This window comes from Tyto alba, unplaced genomic scaffold (genome assembly GCF_018691265.1).
Source record: "Tyto alba isolate M040663 unplaced genomic scaffold, T.alba_DEE_v4.0 Super-Scaffold_40, whole genome shotgun sequence".
NCBI classification, from domain to species: domain Eukaryota; kingdom Metazoa; phylum Chordata; class Aves; order Strigiformes; family Tytonidae; genus Tyto; species Tyto alba.
Genome location: NW_024881316.1, coordinates 22,524,535 through 22,542,040, shown reverse-complemented (window position 1 = coordinate 22,542,040; position 17,506 = coordinate 22,524,535). Strand labels below are relative to the sequence as shown.

General features: G+C 36.9%; 1 protein-coding gene across 4 annotated transcripts in view; it reads right to left on the bottom strand.

Moving 5' to 3' along the window:
* Nucleotides 1–17,506, bottom strand: part of KHDRBS2 (KH RNA binding domain containing, signal transduction associated 2) — a 427,487-nt gene that overhangs the window by 390,062 nt on the left and 19,919 nt on the right. Inside the window, exon 1 of one of the 4 annotated variants that reach the window (XM_042803484.1) lies at nucleotides 1,212–1,330. The exons of the other annotated variants lie outside the window; for them this stretch is intronic. Coding sequence (XP_042659418.1) covers nucleotides 1,212–1,263 — 52 coding nt within the window. The 5' untranslated portion in view covers nucleotides 1,264–1,330. Of the gene's footprint in view, nucleotides 1–1,211; nucleotides 1,331–17,506 lie in introns of those variants that run through there. 4 annotated transcript variants of the gene reach the window in all.

Genomic DNA, 17,506 nt, shown 5'->3' with positions numbered 1-17,506 from the left:
TGTACTTGAACATTAAAAGGCTTGTGGTTATCTTGCACTTAATTACTTCACAGTGCCATAAATTTGCCTTTTCTGAAACTAATTTTAATAATTTGACTAATTAATAAAATTACTAGCTAACAATTTTATTCATGACCCAAATACACCTTTCATTAGAACTTATCTATAGAATCTTCAACAACAAAAAAGGAGAAAATACTCTTTTACCCAAAGACTGAACACCCAGGAAGCAAAGACTGAAAAAATAGGGCAACAACACTTCAATGTGTGATTCCTTTCCTCTTTTTAAACTTCATACAGTGTAAGGCAGCAGATTATTGTCATAAGGATGGCCACCCTATCCTGACAACAACCTCTGCTTATACAAGCCAGTTACTCGGACTGTTTTAAAACATGAACTCTTCTGTTTACCCAAGATATCACCTTAAAGTTTAGGGTCCCCTTAGCTCCTAGGCTGCCAGCCCTCAGAATAATAAAACATGCCAGCCTGGATAGAGCCAAAAGAGTAATTACCTCTGAAATGATACTGCGGACACTGCTATCTTAATTCATTTGAAGCTGTTTATCCTGGGAATTTTATCTTTTTCACTGTTTCCTTTCCTGCTAGTTTCTCACTTAATACTTAGTGGTTATCAGGCATGTCAGTATCAACACAAACTGAAGTAGCATATGGTGTTTGTTAAAAAAGAGCAAACCGCACTTCCTTATATTCATATATATTATTAGCAAGTACACAGGATAATTTTTGAAACAAGGTTTCATATATTATTCAATAAACAAATGAAACATTGTTTTCAAAAATTTTAATAGAGAGTTCACAATATAGGTTTTAAGGTAGATTTTACTTGAAACAAAGCTTAAAAATCCTGGTAGCCACAATTATGAGTTCAGCCTCCGATGTAAGATAAATTTTAAAAGTAAATTGCACTGTATAAACATTTTATTTGAGGGAATAATTATATAATTCTGGAATACAAAATAGCATCAACACTCCACTCCAGTTTTTGAACAGTTTGGTCACAAAGAGTTCCCTGGACTGGAATAACCATATAATATTTAACTGATTTCACCAATTCTCTTTATATGACTATCATTTTTTTTATTTTTATTACAACTCTGAGAAACTTACGCTATATTGCATACTCTGCCCCTCGATCAGTTGCTTAAACTTAAGACCCTAGTGCAATCTGAGATACCAAAGGACACCTTACCTCTCCTGAAGCTGCCAGTGCAGCAGAACGCAGATCTCCTGGAGGTTTCCATGTCTTACTTGCAAGCCTTTCGTAGATGTCTCAAATCCGAATGGAGTTCAACTTCACAGTAAGATACTTAGCTTTTGATGTCTACTGAAAATGTAAGGATTTGATTCAGTTACCTAAATACAGCAATTTATACTACCCGAGATGTCAGATACCCTGTCGAGCCTCCAGCTGCCACTCTGGAAGGATACAGGTCGCCCACAGGCCCTGTGGCACACCAGTACCTGTCAGATCTAGTCATGTCTCCGATACCACCGGACATGTAAAATGGCACTGGACCATGGTCAGTTAAATGAGCCAATCCCACCTGAGATATCTTATCAACAGAGATAATGAATCCAAGAAAATAGCTCAGCCTAGTGAAGCAGACATTCAGCTGAATCTCTCCCCGTTCCACAGATGGCAGTAACTAAATCTCCATCAACTGTAACAACAGCCTAGATATTATCTTGCATGTAGGTACATAAATGTATATGCCTTAGTAAAGTACTAAACAGCACCCAAATGTTACATATAGAAAGAAAAAGTACCATCCCAAACAACTCATTCTGTAAGGCAGAATGGGAATGGGTCATCCCCACTTTGTAGATGGTACCAGCATCAGAAAGTATTAGACTGGTGGGCTTTTCTGAGCTTTAAGTTATTTCCAGGCAGTACTATGCAGAAGGAAGAAAACAAACAAACAAACAAAAACAGGTTAAACACATCATGTAACATACAAAATGTAATGAAATACTGGTTTAAAAGTGCAAAACCAAGAGTGATAGAGGATTACAGTCACCCCTACTAGAGGCAGACAGAGTCTGAACAGGCCATGCTGTATTGACAGACACTGACTGGCACCTAATTCAGCAGGAAATGGCCATTTTAAACATATTGTAAGAGAGGGGTTTATGGCACATGGATCTAGTGGAATAGTTCAGAGTTTGATGAAAACAGTGGTCTGGTTAGTTACCCCTTTGAGTTGTCAGTTATTTTAAAAGTTTTAACAATTGGGGTTTTTCCAATTTATTTAAATACTTTACTGAAGCAAAAAACAGTATCACTTTTTTTTGTAATATAAAGTAAAATATATTTTAGAAGGAAGATGTCTTTCCAACTTTACTATTTTTAGCCTGATTTCTGCTCAGGGTTTCAAAGTTATCTAGAAAGTTCTCATAATCAAGTTGAAGCTTTTGATTATTAATATCACAAAGTAAATGCTACTACTCATAGAAAAATTCCCACTCTGTTTCCTAATACTTCAGTTAACCTGAAGATACGTTGCAGGGCAGTTCTTCTAAGCACTCTTCTGTAAAGCAACAGCATGTCCCTGAAAGCATGATGATTTCAGTTAATTTTTCATTCCCAAATTATATTTTGTGTATTTGTATACTTTGTATATTTGTATAGAAAATATTTTTTATATTTGTATGTATACAAAATATACAATATTTTGACATCTTTGTATACAAGATGACAACTTTGGGTGGCACCTCAGCTCCAATCCTTAGACGCAAACCATTAGTATCAGAAATTTCTTATCTCTGTTTCTCAAGATATATTCAGCATAAGATGAGCTCTTCCCAGTAAAGTCTATTTCATTCCAGCGCTCTGAATTATGATTCATATGCCAAGAGAAAGCATTTTTAATACAGTCTTCACAGTCTTTGTAATGTAAGACAAAAACATACATTTCCCTGTTCAACTTACAGAGAAAAGAACCTTGCTTTACCTTTGCACTACAGAGAAACATCACACCATATCCTTCTAAGGAAAAACATGTTTCTAGTAGCAGGGTGTTCTCCAGACTAACTTAATGCCTCAGAATACCTACGTTGCCATTCCTTGGTCTCCTAGATACTCAAAATTCATGAAATTTTAATAGGACTGTGGTAGCACTGAAGTTGGATTATCTGTCTTCACCGCTTTTACTGTTCTTGAAAGAGAAGCCAACCCCTGCAGACACAAACAACAGATACAGGGCACCATCAGACTTCAAGCAGGTTGGGAAACATGCAAGCCAGCTGACTGTCAGACAGGTGGGAGTTACCTCTTCATGTATTTTTTTAAGCATCAATTGTGACGTAATGTACTGTATTTTTTCCTAGTTCATTACATTGACTTGAACAAAAATTATCAGCACCAATCTGTTTTAATATACTAAAAGATTGGCCAATCTATGCAAGACTTATAAAATACGCTTGTTCTCAATTTTAGCAACACACTGTAAGTGAAGTATAATTTTCTTCCCATCCCTATCCCAAGAAACTGGTAAGTTCTCAGTGATTACAGAAAACAAAACCAAATACATTTACAGTTCAAAATAAAACTTTTTTAAAGGTTACTTCTCAACTTAAAAAGACATTTGGTAATCAAAGAATTAACAGTCTATTAACAGTCTATTACCATTTAACTTCTTTTTGTCTTCTCAGAGCAATATAGGTTACTGAGAGCTTTCACAGCAGCCTGTTCAAATTATATGACAATTTTCAGAACTTCCTGTTCTGTTTTTCAGGTACTGTCATAAAGAAGATTTTATTCTATGCTTCAGTTCTTAGTCTACTCACAGTGTCCTGGTAAATAATTTCAAATCAAAATATCTCCTTGGAGCACCACTTTGGCTCCAAAGCGAACACAGAAATTGATAACTACACAGAGAAGGGTGTGTGGACACCCCATCCATTTATTGCCAGGACAAAACCACCTTAGCAGCTGTTCAGCTCTCACAGCGCTTTTCTGGATCCATACCACATGCAGAACAGACACCTGAAAAGTGTGTCCCTCACCCCAAGCATCCTGGGAGCAGTTTGGATACAGAGTTGTCAGTATTGTAGTCAGTTCAGACAGATATAAATTAAGTACTCATGCTATGCTTAGTCTTCCAGGTGCTATACAAACTTTGGCATAAATAATATTACCAGACAGCAGGCAATGTACAGTGTAATACAATTATATCTGTATAAACGTAACCACAGAAAGTCAGGCTGTATTTTTCCAATTTTGAGCGTTTGATACTATTTTTAAATTATATTTAACAAACTTTATCATGTAAACAAAGATGCATAACAATATTTTCAGAAATCTGTGCTTTTGGAATAACTTTTTTAAGAGGTACAAGATACTGAATGTTGGGCTCTTGACTCCACATCAATAAACTGACCGCACCAAAAACTGATAGAAATTAGGTTCAGAACTGAGCAGTTGCTGGTGCTGAGCCCTGAACTGACTTTAGGAGGAAGAATTTTTAAGAATCTCTTAGCATGAGCAGATGAAGTATTGAAAACTACTTATATGGGTTATGCATGTACATTTCAACACACCTTAAAAAGTTAAGAAAAAAGCATGTATTTCAACAGCTAAATTTAGTGGATTTTCTGTTCCCTTGTGCTGCCACGTATACTCTTCTAGTTTGTTTGTATTTCAGAGGCCCTTAATTCCTTTAAATGCTGTCATCCCAGCCTTTCTGGCATATGGACAAGCACTGCTAAAAAAAAAAAATGCTACGGACAGCACCGTGTCTTGGACATATTGTTCATCATCAAATTGAACAGTTTGAAATTTCAAATCTCCAATACAGCATCAGCAGCTTTAAGCAAGCATAAACTCCCCAGCTTCTGGACCATTCCTTTGATGTGCAAACACTGAGATTAACCCTGTGTTCACAATCCAGGAAGCCCAAACAGTATAAAAGGGTGAAGCTCCTTCGCTTTCTTTTTGTGTGTGTATGCTACAGCCACTGTGATAACACACAACAAAAACAGGCTTTCTCTTCAGCCACTGTCTGGAAGGAAGTTTGAGAGTAGCTTTTAACTTGTGTTAATGGTTTGCAGGCAGTCAGTGGAAAGAAGCATACTGTTACAAGCATCCTACTCTATGGCTTACTGATTCTGAAGATTTAAATTACATCAAAATCACCTTTAATTTACTTTATTTTTCCAATATTTTCAACCTTTATTTTTCTTTTTTGCATTAAGGAACAGAACTTCGATATTTTTGAAGGAAGAGTAAATTGGAAGTAGCAAGACTGCTTTTTGCATGTAGTACCTGGCAGGCAGTTGGACTAGATGATCGTCGTAGGTCCCTTCCAACTGAAATAATCTATTCTATTCTACCATTTGAAGCTCTTCTCTAACAACCTGTTTATCTATTATTCCCTTCCAACACATAACTGACTTTTGCTCATCCTAGTTATAAATAATATGTATGGACAACTCTGTAGCCATCAGTACCGTTATGTCCTTAGAAAGATTAGCAGAAGCTTCTGTAAAGCAAGATGGTCCTATCACCATTTCCCATTACTCATGAAAAAAGTCAGAGCAAGGTACAGATGCTTCCTGCCTACAAAAACGATAATCTAAAATATAGCAAAAGTAAAACCATGTTAAAGAGTGTGCATGTAAGGGAAGAGGGGAGAAAATTATGAAACTAGGAGAGAGATTTTTGCTTTTTTTAAATTGTAGCAGTTCTGAATAATTTCTTAAATAACACAGAATAACTGAGGTTTTAAAGAGAGGAGCAAACATGGCAGCTCAGGAAAATAGGGTGGAAAGAATCACCTAAAAAGCAGAAAAAAAAAAAAGTCATGACTAATATGAAAGCTGTTTTGTGGAAAATGGAGAGGGAAAGCATACGATGAGGGCTGCAGGCTCATGATGGGGAGCTGTACAAACCTGACAGCAGGAGAAAGGACAAATGAAAGAGATCTAACATTATCAACATCTCAATTTACACCTACTAAGTAAATAAAATAGGGCCAACAACCTTTCTCTGACCCCAAGACCAGTTGTCACACACAACTCCCATCTGTTCACCTAAACTTTTATAACCAAGGCAAATGCCTATCCTGAATAGTGCCTAGCTTACACTAAACTCTGAACAATGCCCAGGCCTTGTCTGAGAGATCTCCAGTTAGAGTCCCCCAAAATCGCATTGGGAAACATCCCACAAATTTAACAGAGCGGACAAAAGTGCCCATCCTTGTGCCTGAGTCCTGATCCTATTTCATTTACTATTATAGATATAGCCTTTATGTATGGCAGGAAGAATGGGCAAGGGATTACAGAAGAAAGTGAACTCTTCAATTCCCTCACCACTTTCCCACATCCTACACAGGCTCCCTAGCAGAGATGCATTCCAGTTCACTTTAAAGTGTGGAGGCTTCAGATCCTTCCATCCAAGTCTCACACCCCTGCCAGTACATCAGGCAAAGATGATCCAGTGCATGGTGGTGGTCATTAAGAGTTATGTCGTCAGTCTGTTCTACAAAATCCACAACACTGCACTGAAGCTATGTGAATTCAATAAGGCATTACACCTTGTGTTAATATTTATATATATGTAAAGGTACAGGGAAATAACTGTCTCTATGTTCCTTCACAGTAACAAAGTGAGACTTCTGGAGTACAAAATGACCAGGATAATTTCATGACCTGCAAAGGCAAAGTAAATGTGGATATTCAGAGTGAACTTTCAGGAGCGTTCCAGCATCCCATTGTTCCCAGTGAAGTGACCAACTGAGCCCAGTGCTTCTCAGAAGTTACAATATGCTGGAAGACTAGCAGTTTAGAAGTCCCTACTCAAACTTGTAAACACAGTCTGGGCTTCCATTGATCATGAACCTGCTTAGTCATTTCCACCTGAGAAAAGAAACAGTAAAATATTATTTTCCTGATCTGAAAGCATTTTTTTCCACCAATCTTATACAGATTTAAAAGAATATATAAAGCACTCTGCAGTAGAGAGTCACCTTGATTTATGTGTTTCTAGGTATGCAGTACTTACAGAATGAAAGTCAAACCTCAGTTTTTGATTAAATGCCCCGTAGAGTTAATTAGTTTTGTGGAATGACTATAGTACATAATTATTTCATTTTATAGGTTTTTAATGTTCTCCTTAGTTTTACAACTGTCTGCTCTTTTTTTTTCTTTTTTTTTTTTTTTTTTTGAAAGGGTAAAAAGATACAATCAATTAATTTTCCAGAATACCTCACTAGAGCATGTCTTCAACCACTGGAACAACCTCCCAGGGACATGATAGAGTCCCCATCACTGGAAGCTTTCAAAATGTGATTGGACAGGGTGTTAAATAATCTCATACCGGTTCCCTTTGCCACAAAAGTTTAGACCAGATAATCTTTTGAGGTTCGTTCCAAGCTGGACTGTTCTATGATTCTTCAACATTCTTGTAAAATAAATTAAAGCTGTTTTTTTCATAATTCATTGCAAGTCAGTCATGTCATGGTTTAACTGCATTTTGTACTTCACTGGTTCATTAAATAAAAGAACTAAGCACACAAATTGCTTGTGGTAGAATTAATATATTTTCATATCTCATCCTTACCAAGTAAAATATTACAATAATACGTTAATCATTTTCTGTTGGTACTTAGTCACATAAACACAGTTGGTCCCTTAGTACTTCATTCTGTACTAAATATCCACAGCAAATTACAATCTCCTGTCCAAAAAGCCTTACCCATTAAGGTAGCTACCCAAATGTAGGTGTATCTGACTGTCACATTTGTAATCTGGAGTTTCATACAGCTCTATATAGCTGTTTCTAATCAGAAGTTACATATATAAGGAAATTTTGCCCTTGTACAGCCCCCTTCTTCATCAGAATCAGTTGTGTTCATTAACTCTGGTCCGACTCTTTCAGAAGCAGATGACTACAATTGTTTTCAGCATAATCAGTTTTTAAACCATACCTAACTTACATGTCTTCTTCTATTGCGATTCATTTTCCTTGCAGCCTACTATTAAGAATCTTATCAAAGGCTTTGTGAAAATCCTGGAACATTATGTCTGGCAGGTAACCTTTATGTGCTTTACCTACTTTTTTTTCCAAAGAACTCCAGCAGACTGAAAAAGCACAACCTTCTTTAAAGGAACTCTGATACTTTCACCCCATCATACTACATAAATGTACTATTCTGTCTTTAATTATAATCTTCAGTTTACCTGAAATTTTCAAGAAACCTCTTGGACTGTAACTCACAATCTCCTGTCTGCTCTTATAAGGACTGTATCACAGTAGTGATGCTGCAGCCTTCTGCAACAAGTACTAGTTAAGAAATACAACATTATCTACGAGTTCTCCATTTTCATAAATGCTTTCATTTGGAGTATTTAAAATTTTTATAATGCTCTAAAGTACATATGACACTTCACAGATACATAACAGGCCAAGTCTCTGTCCTGTGAAACTTATAACCTAGTTCATAAAGGTATTTAGAAGAAAATTATCCAGATCTAATTCACTTCTGCCTTATTTCAAGTGTGTATTTCTATAGAGTGAAAGAATATATTATTCCATCAGAAGTTTTATGAAATAATAATTTTGACTCTCACTTTAGGGAATCACAGAAAGTAGAAGTGAAATAATTAAAGCATACAACTAGAAAGCTGTATTATACGTGTGTTTATATACAATTATATCACCAATACAATCTCCCATAACATGAATGACTGCTAATTACTTTCTAAAAGATCAGGGAATTATTTAAAACAAAAAGGAAAGCATATACATATATCAGTAGCTGATCTTAAACTACTGTGTTGCAAACAAGACTATACATGTCAAAATACAGTCTCAAAGCTGTTTGTTTAGTACAATGTCATGGAAGTTCTCAAAGGTATAATTCAAATATCAGGCTTAAAACTGGGATTGATTTCGTGTTAGTAAAAATGAAGCTCATGCTCAGACCTTATTTCCTCTAAGTATTTGATGGGCTGAGGTACACATTATACTTAGAAGTAACACTCCAGATTATTTGTTTTGGCTTGGTTTTGTCATGGTGTTTTTCTGTGGGTTTTGTTTGTTTGTTTGTTTTTGGTTTTGTTTTTTCTTTTCTTACTGGCATTCCACTGGCCTATTATCATAAGAGAAAGTGGCTTGGAGCAGAGGCAAAATGACTCTGAAGATCCTAGCAGATTAGAGAATAGTGGCTTTCTCTAGCAGTCATTCTTGAAAATGCTAGCTGGGGGAAAACAAGCTGAAGCAGCACAGAAGAGAAATAAACTGGCAGTTTTACCTCCAAGCAAACGAATATATGTGTGAGTACTGGGGAGGAATCGTTTAGGAGCAAAAAGCTACAATTTCTGCATAGTTATGCCAAGACATTACTGCTCACTGGAAGTGGATTCTACATTTTTTGCTGGTGACTGACCGCTGAACTGTACTACCCCAATTTATACCATCTGCTATGCTGTCTATACAGAACTGATTTGCTGTGGGCTCTTTAGCAGTTGCTTGGCTAACAGCTGTTTCTCCATTGTTCTTTCCATATATACATACATAAAAACACATGTATGTGTGTACACACACTTTAGCATTCCCTCACTATTTCCAGAGAAAAAAGGGGGAAAATTGAATACAAAAATAAAAAAATTGGCTTGCTTTGGAAAAAACATTAAGCATGTGAAAACCAGAAATAGTTGACCATGTGGACAACACACACTGACAGCCCCCTCCTGTGTTCAAAGCAATGTAACACTGAATGCCTGCATAAGTTAGTAAAGCTTTAGTAACAGAGTTAGAAATAGGAAAGGAAACTTGGTGTTGGGAGCAGGTGGACAAGTATCTGTTTTATCAGTGTTGTATTTATTATATTAATTTTTATGACTCACCACTATTACTGTGGTTAACTGTATTCAGTATTCCACAGTGTTTTTTGTGGGTTGTGATGCAGAACAAATAAAACCACTTGCTACTAGTGTTGATTTCTCTTTGCAGTTATCTATGAGCCTATTTTGGTCTCAGCTACATTGACACTTACTTGCTCCTAAATGATGATGGTCTTCCAAGTTTCCTGATTGCTTGACATGGTCAATAGAGACTCCAGATTTGACAGGAGAGTTGCAAAGACATGTGAAGCATTCTCACTTACCAAGTACAAACCAGAAATACATCTCAGACACATGACTCAGTTTCGCAATCACTGTAAATTAATTGTAAATTAATGTAAACAGGTGCAGGGTGAACACTGGAAAAGGAAGTTGCGGAGGGAGCAGGGGGCTAACAGCATCTGCAAAACAGCAGATTTGTTTCCATTTGAATTCAGAACATAAAAAAACATTGTGAATTTAATTCTCAAAATTCAAAGACGTGTTTGTGGAGTAAAGTAGTTGTATTTGGGTAGAAAAATCATCTAAAATGAATACTTCATCTATGTTAGTTCAGCATTATAATTTTTCTTATTCATCCATTTTATACTGTAATTTGTTTTTTTAAAATATATGAAGGATGATACCTCCAAAGAATACAATTATCCAAACCCAAGAATTCATAGGTATATTTTTGTCCTTATGGAAGAAATCTAGATTTACTAGCAATGTGTTTTAGAAGTGGTGCTATTCATTGGATTTAAAATTCTTGACACCATAAACCAAGTCACACTTTTAGATCAAGATGAAATTTAAGGAAACACTACTAAGCACATTTCTGAATTAGCAAAAGGGACGTTAAAGCTAATAACAGATGACATCAAGACACCCAGAGCTAATGAGTTTGGGTTTTATTTCAGCCTTTGTTAAAAAATAAGTTGCTTTGATTAGATGATGAACACAGTAGAATTATCTTAAAGAGTGAAAGATCTTGGAATAATGTTTGTGTTAAAGACTACTTAGATCAGTAAGTTGTTTTCAGATTGGTTGAACCTCACAGAATTTATACCAAGCTCATATAGGTTAAGACATGGCACAAAGCTCAAGCAAACAATCCTGACTGAAGTTGTACTTGCTCCCCGTAACTGGTGCAGTTCACTCTCTGCATCATGGTCCAGGAACTGAGTATCAGTGACATCAAATTTTTCTAGTTAGGATAAGCATCTTTATATTGCTTCTCCAGTTGTCAGCAGGGCCTCTGCAACTGAGGCCAAAGAGATTGCAACTGCTTTGTGGCAGCTGGTAACAAAGGAAGAGGAAAGATGAGAAGGAGGCCAGGAGACAGTGGCAGAAGTCTTTGGGGAAGAAAAAGGAGGAAAGGAACTGCAGCTAATGGAACAATGGACATATCAAAGGGTTAGAAGACACCACTGTAAAGGACTTGTAAAACTGGCTGAGAAAACACTAATACTGCTAGCAAGTAATTTTGAAAATTCAAGATGAGATTTCAAAAGACTGAAAAAGCTAAAACACTACCAATCTTCAGAAGGAGAAAAGAGTAACAAATTAAAACACAATAATAAAACAGTAGTAGTATAAAAATATTTGTAAACATTAGGAAGATACTGAATAACTGCTAACTCAGATTTATTAGAAATCATGGCATGTCTGCTTTTCCAACAAAGTTTCAAATTTCTGAAGATCCTTGAAAATTGTTCAGCTTCTTAAACTAAGTATCTTTAAGATGAACAACGTTCATTTCTACTGAATATAAAATCAGCCTTGTACCAGTACTCTGGAAGTCTAATGGTACATCATACTTTCAGTGGGATGCCTGGGAAGATGTTGACAAAATATGTTCCTTCTATTTAATCTGTACAGATAATTTTTTCAATTGGTAAAACCAAAGGAGCAGTTTAACAAAACTGAACTGAGAACAATGCACTCAAAATGAGACAAAATACACAACAAATGCTAGTAATTAATTTTGTTTACTTGAATAAGAATTCTGCCAATAATACACACAGATTTAAGCTGAAATTTCATGCACAGAAGATATCCAGACCTTTTGGGCACACTATCAAGTTTTCAGTACCACACTTGAATTTGAAAGAAAACTTTATAGTATAAAAAAGTTTAAAGTTACATCCTTTCAAATCCTATTGTTCCTTTTAACTCCTTATAAATTAATCTCTGAATTATAGCCTTCCACTACCTAGGTGGGTTTAGAGATGATCTGATAGGGACTTTTCAGGCTGAAGATCAAACAAAGCTTTACTACTACAGTTTGTAAAACATGAAACAGACGTTTGACTTATTCAAAATGCAATTATGTTTTAGACTGCTATGAAAATGGGCTTATAGCTGGTATCCTTTAAAAGCTGAGGTTAAGGAGCCCGTATTTATTGGCGTCATTGAGATAATTGCATTTGATTTTCTTCACTGGCTATAAGAACTTCCAGTAACAATATTATCTGACCTAGATGTATAAACGATTAGCAAAATGTGACTTGGCAAGTGGCAGATTAAACCCTGCCTGCAGCCCATCATGCCTTAAAAGACATAATACATTTTTCAAATAAAACTCTAGAGATGAAATGCTGGCCTCTTTCCTGCAGGGAAGAGCTCCAGCATAAAGAAGTCAAGATACTGTCAAGAAAAAAAAATAACAATAAGGTACTGAATATAAAGACTCTTACGCCAAACAGGAACAGGCACCCAGCTGGCAAATACAATTATCACTAGAGATTAATGCAACTGCAACCCACATTAGTTTTAATATGAAACTATTTTTCAAGCTTCTGCACTAAGTTAACATTTAGCCTCACTGAACCTGGAGATGGAGTTCCAGTGTCATATGAACAGAAGTCAACACTGATCTCATTGTAAGCAAAAATTTATGTGCTGGAGGAAAGCAGAGAGCCCACAGGGGAGGCATCCACAATGTGGAGTCAGCAAACTGAGGCACTCCTCACTTCTGCAGCATCATTCATTATCTGGGCACGAAAAACAGCTGCAGTCACTCAGTGTTATGGTTCTTGGCAAAACTTATACCAGTCCCTTTCTGCATCCTTCCATATATATTACTGTGAGAGTGCTAAATGGCATGTGTTAGAGGTAGTAATGTTTTATTTGCTCTGCAGACTAGCAGTAGTCCACCTTCATCCAACATGTAACAAACATCCTCTTTATAGAGCACACAGTGGTGCACAGCTCTTGGAATTTAATCCCCAAGATGTTAACCCAGAATAGTTTTACAATTTGTCCTTTCATCTCCCTCACTTCCCTTTTATACTGCTCACTAAGTCCTAAACTCAGCTGCCCAACATTTCTGCACACTTGTATTTACCATTCACTGTAAAAGAAATAAAGAAACAGCTTCACAGTACTGCAATAACAAAATGTTATTAGAGGGTATCTCATTTTGATCTGCCTACTCCTTGTGCAGGTATATTTCCTATAAATTTCTATGCGTTTCTATTATTCCAAAGGGCTAATGTTCTGCTTGTCTTTTGCTTACTGCTTATTCTTCACTACACAAAGACATTAGTTCTTGAAAACTAGCTCTCTGATACCCAAAAAACCTCCTGAATCAGTCCAACATTGTAGCCTTGCTCCCAGGTAAAGAGAAAACAGTATACCTCACACAATTAATGGTAAGCAGATAGCCTTTAGCTAATACAAACAGTTACAAAACCTTATTTTACTCAAGCAAAAAGCAAGCAATTTGCAGGTTACATGTCAAGGTAAGACCAGATACTGCATTAACCAAAAAAAAAAACAAAAAAAAATAAACAAAACAGAACTACATAAAAAAAAATCCATAGTGACATCACTGGCAAAACCATCGAAGAAAATCAGAAGAAATTATAATACAGAAGATCAAGTTTTAAGAAAATAATAAATGCCAAAATAGGCTGCTAGCTGAATCCAGATGACCAGACTGAAACAATTAGGATTTTAAAAAAAGCCAGAAAAAAACTCATAGGAAAAGGACAAAATACAAAAAAAAAAAAAAAAAAAAACAACACACAACAAAAAACACCAAACACACCAAAACAAAACGAAAACTCGATAGGAAGTTAAACGTTTACTGTGGAAGTAGCATTTTAACTATTACACAAAGATGTATTATTAACAACTCACAAGGAACAGATTGTGTCAAATTAAGTGCACACAGACTCCTATTGTTCTACTTGTAATACTAATCATCCTGACTCCATTAACCACACAGAGATCATAAACAAGGAAAAAGAGTCTACTCACTTATCTTGACAATATTTGCATGTGTTCTCCATATTCTTAATATACTTGCATTTAGAATTAATGTAAGGGTAGCATTCAAGATTAAGACACTTAAATTAAGACTCTAATATTGGGTCTGATACCATTCAACATCACCTGGATGATGAGAGAGCGCTCCCTCAGAAAGATACACAAGTGGGAGGAGCGACTGATACACCAGAGGGTTGTGCTGCCATTCAGAGGCACCTCAGTCTGCAGAAACGCATCCATACAAACCACACAGTTCAGAGAGAAACGCCAAGTCTCACACCCAGAATAACCCCATGCACCACTACAAGCTGGAGGCCAAACAGCTGGAAAGCAGCTTTGTAAAACGAGACTTACCAGTTCTAAAAGACAAAAAGTTGACCGAGAACCAGCAACATGCCCTTGCTACAAAGAAGGCCAACAGCCTCCTGGGGTGCATTAGGAGAAGCACTGTCAGCAGGTCCAGGGGGTCCCCACTGGTGAGGTCCCATCTGGAGTGCTGTGTCCTGTTCTGGGCTACCCAGTACAAGAGAGTCACAGGCACACTGGAGAGTCCAACAAAGGGCCAGAAGGACGATTAAGGGCCTGGAGGACCTCACATATGAGGATAGGCTGAGAGAGCTGGGACTGTTTAGCCTGGAGAAGACAAGACTTGAAGGGATCTCAATGTCTATAAATAGCCACAGGGTGTAAAGAATACTTATCCAGACTCTTCGTGGTATTCGCTGAGGGAGGGATTTCATGGGAAGCTTCCATGGAGGCTAAAGGAGCTAGCAAGTGCTGGGAGTTTTTCTAGAATGCTCCCCTGCAAGCACAAAAACAGTTCATCTCCTTTAAAGGTAAGGGAAGTAGGCAGAGCAAGAGACCCCCTTGGCTTAACTGTGAGCTTCTGGGTCTGCTCAAAACCAAAAGAGAAGTGTACCAAGATGGGAAAACACAAATACCTGTTGAGAACTACAAGGGCACTGCCAGGGTGTGCATTCCTTAGTGAAGGGTTTGATTTCTGAAGGTGTAATTTGGTACTTGCCTTTGCATCCTATATTATATGACTGAAGACTTCTCCCTATTTCACAATTTGTACAGTTCTAGAAAAGTGATGTAAAATGCAACGAAGTAAGGATCCCAAGAGTGAAAAACATGGCTTTGACATTAATATATACTCAGCTTCCACTCTTCTGTACATGCTCTGCATCAGATGTTTAAAGATAGAATGCTGTAACGATCATGCTGCTAGCTTGAGCATCAACAGCAAATGTTCTAATAAAACAATGCTAAACTCTTAGAGAAGACCATGTTTTTCAGAATCAGGGAAAAAAAAAATACCCTATCTAATGTCAAAGTAAAAATTCCACCAAGACAAAGCCTTTCTTCAACAGCAGCTATGTAGCAGCCATACCAGTCAATGACAAAGAAACACACATGGCAGCCTGGTGCGAAAAGATTCCCAGCTGGGTCCTCAGTAAATCTTGCCTGAATTGCCCTTTCCCACTGAAAGAGCAAGTAACAGTAGAAGCATAAGATCACCAGGAATAGGTGTTATAAAACAAGCACCTGACAAATCAAAAAAAAAAAAATCTTCTATTATGGAAAAATCTGGAATATTAAGGTGTGATTAACAGTCAATAAGGTAACATAACAACATGACACCATCTCTAGCTAAATCATTTAACTTATCATGGAGAGAATTTAATGGCAGCAAAGTAACATTTTTCAAGAAAAGTGTAGTCCTGGCTTTTGTCAAGCAGCAAAAAAGTTGTGTCAGGTCTACCTTTGTGTGGCATGCTTCTGCACACCACTATTAGCATAAGATGCATTTTCAAAAGTCCTGCTGCTGTTGATGCAAATTAACTTTTCCCTTGCAGTTTCCATTACATTAAAGTACACATATAAAAACTTTCCTGCCTCTGTGACCTTACTGAAAGCCTATTTTTGCCCTTAGACTTTGCTGCTGCTACTATCTGATCTTTTGTAGTCTGACTGCAAACAGCAATAAGGATCACTCCTCTCCTATTCCTCGACTTTTTCACCTGTTCTCACTTTTTCTTCTCTCATAACTAATTTCAGCTATATGTTGTCTTGTTTTTGCTTCCTACATGCTTGTACTCTTACACTAGCTTCCCTTCTGATTACTTCAAGCTTAATTCTCTAGGTTGTCTCCTAGCCCTCTTACATCAAGCATCCTCTATTATCCCAACCTGTAGTAGCTGTTCAATGATAATTCAGACTATCCCACTACTGCCTTTCTGCATCTTTTCCTGTGTCATGGTTTGAGCTCAGAGGGCAACTAAGCACTGATGTGGGTGGACTCACTTGCTCGTCAGGGCATTCATTCAACTAAGTTGTGGTGCCTTAGACGCATGTTAGTTTTCTCTGCTCAAAAACTTCTGTTTCCTCAAAAGGAAACTGATATTATCCAGCCCAGCATTCTCCCTTCTTATCCCACTGCTCTGTGAATCCATTATCAGTCTTCTCTGCTGCAACCCTGTAAATTAATAATTTGAATACATTAGTGTTCATTTAACTTAAAAAAAAAAAAACAAAAAACAAAAAAAAAAACAACAAAAAACAAAACCACAGGATGTTGGTTTTAAAGATGTACATTTGATAAGCATGCAGGCTGATACTGTATCTTTGCTTAATTCTATGAGGTTGTTAAATTAGTACCTCATCTCCAAAAATACAAGCAAGAAGAGTGATGAGTGATTAAGATACCTGTTTTATAACTTAATCTGTTTGACATTTGTTGAAGTCAAAATACAATGTGTGGGAACACAAAAGGTAGAATTAAGTCATAAGTGGGCAGAAGCAGCTTGCTGCTTTGTTTCTGGTAAAAAACAAAGAAATGCCTAGAAAAACATGACAGTGTGTTACAAGAGGTACATTAAGAATGACTGGATTATATTAGTTTTTCAAAAGAGTAGTGGAGTCTAAAATTCTGCTGTGAGGACAAGGCGGCCTTCTTAACCAGGCCAGCGTGCACTAGGTATTGGTTAGTACACTTGGAGATAGTCAAGAAAAACTTCGAAAGATATTAATGGAGAGAACAGTTGGAGAGATGATAGGTACAATACTTAACTGGAAAAGACCAAAGGTTTACAAAGCAAACAGACCTATTACAGATGGCAATGGAAAGCATCTCCATGGACATGTCCACAGGAAAGAGCTCAACCAAATTGAAACTTTGAGTGAGCAGGTAATATGAACAGTGACACTTGGGCAGAAGGCATCTCCAAAACAGACTCCAAACCTTGCTGATAGCTTTTACAGGCAACTGTTCTTCGGTGATCAGTTTCCTGACAAACAAGTGACAAAACACATTTATATGAACTACGACATTATATGTACATAGCACCTCACACCTGCCTCCTAGAGCTTGTAATTTAAGTGAAA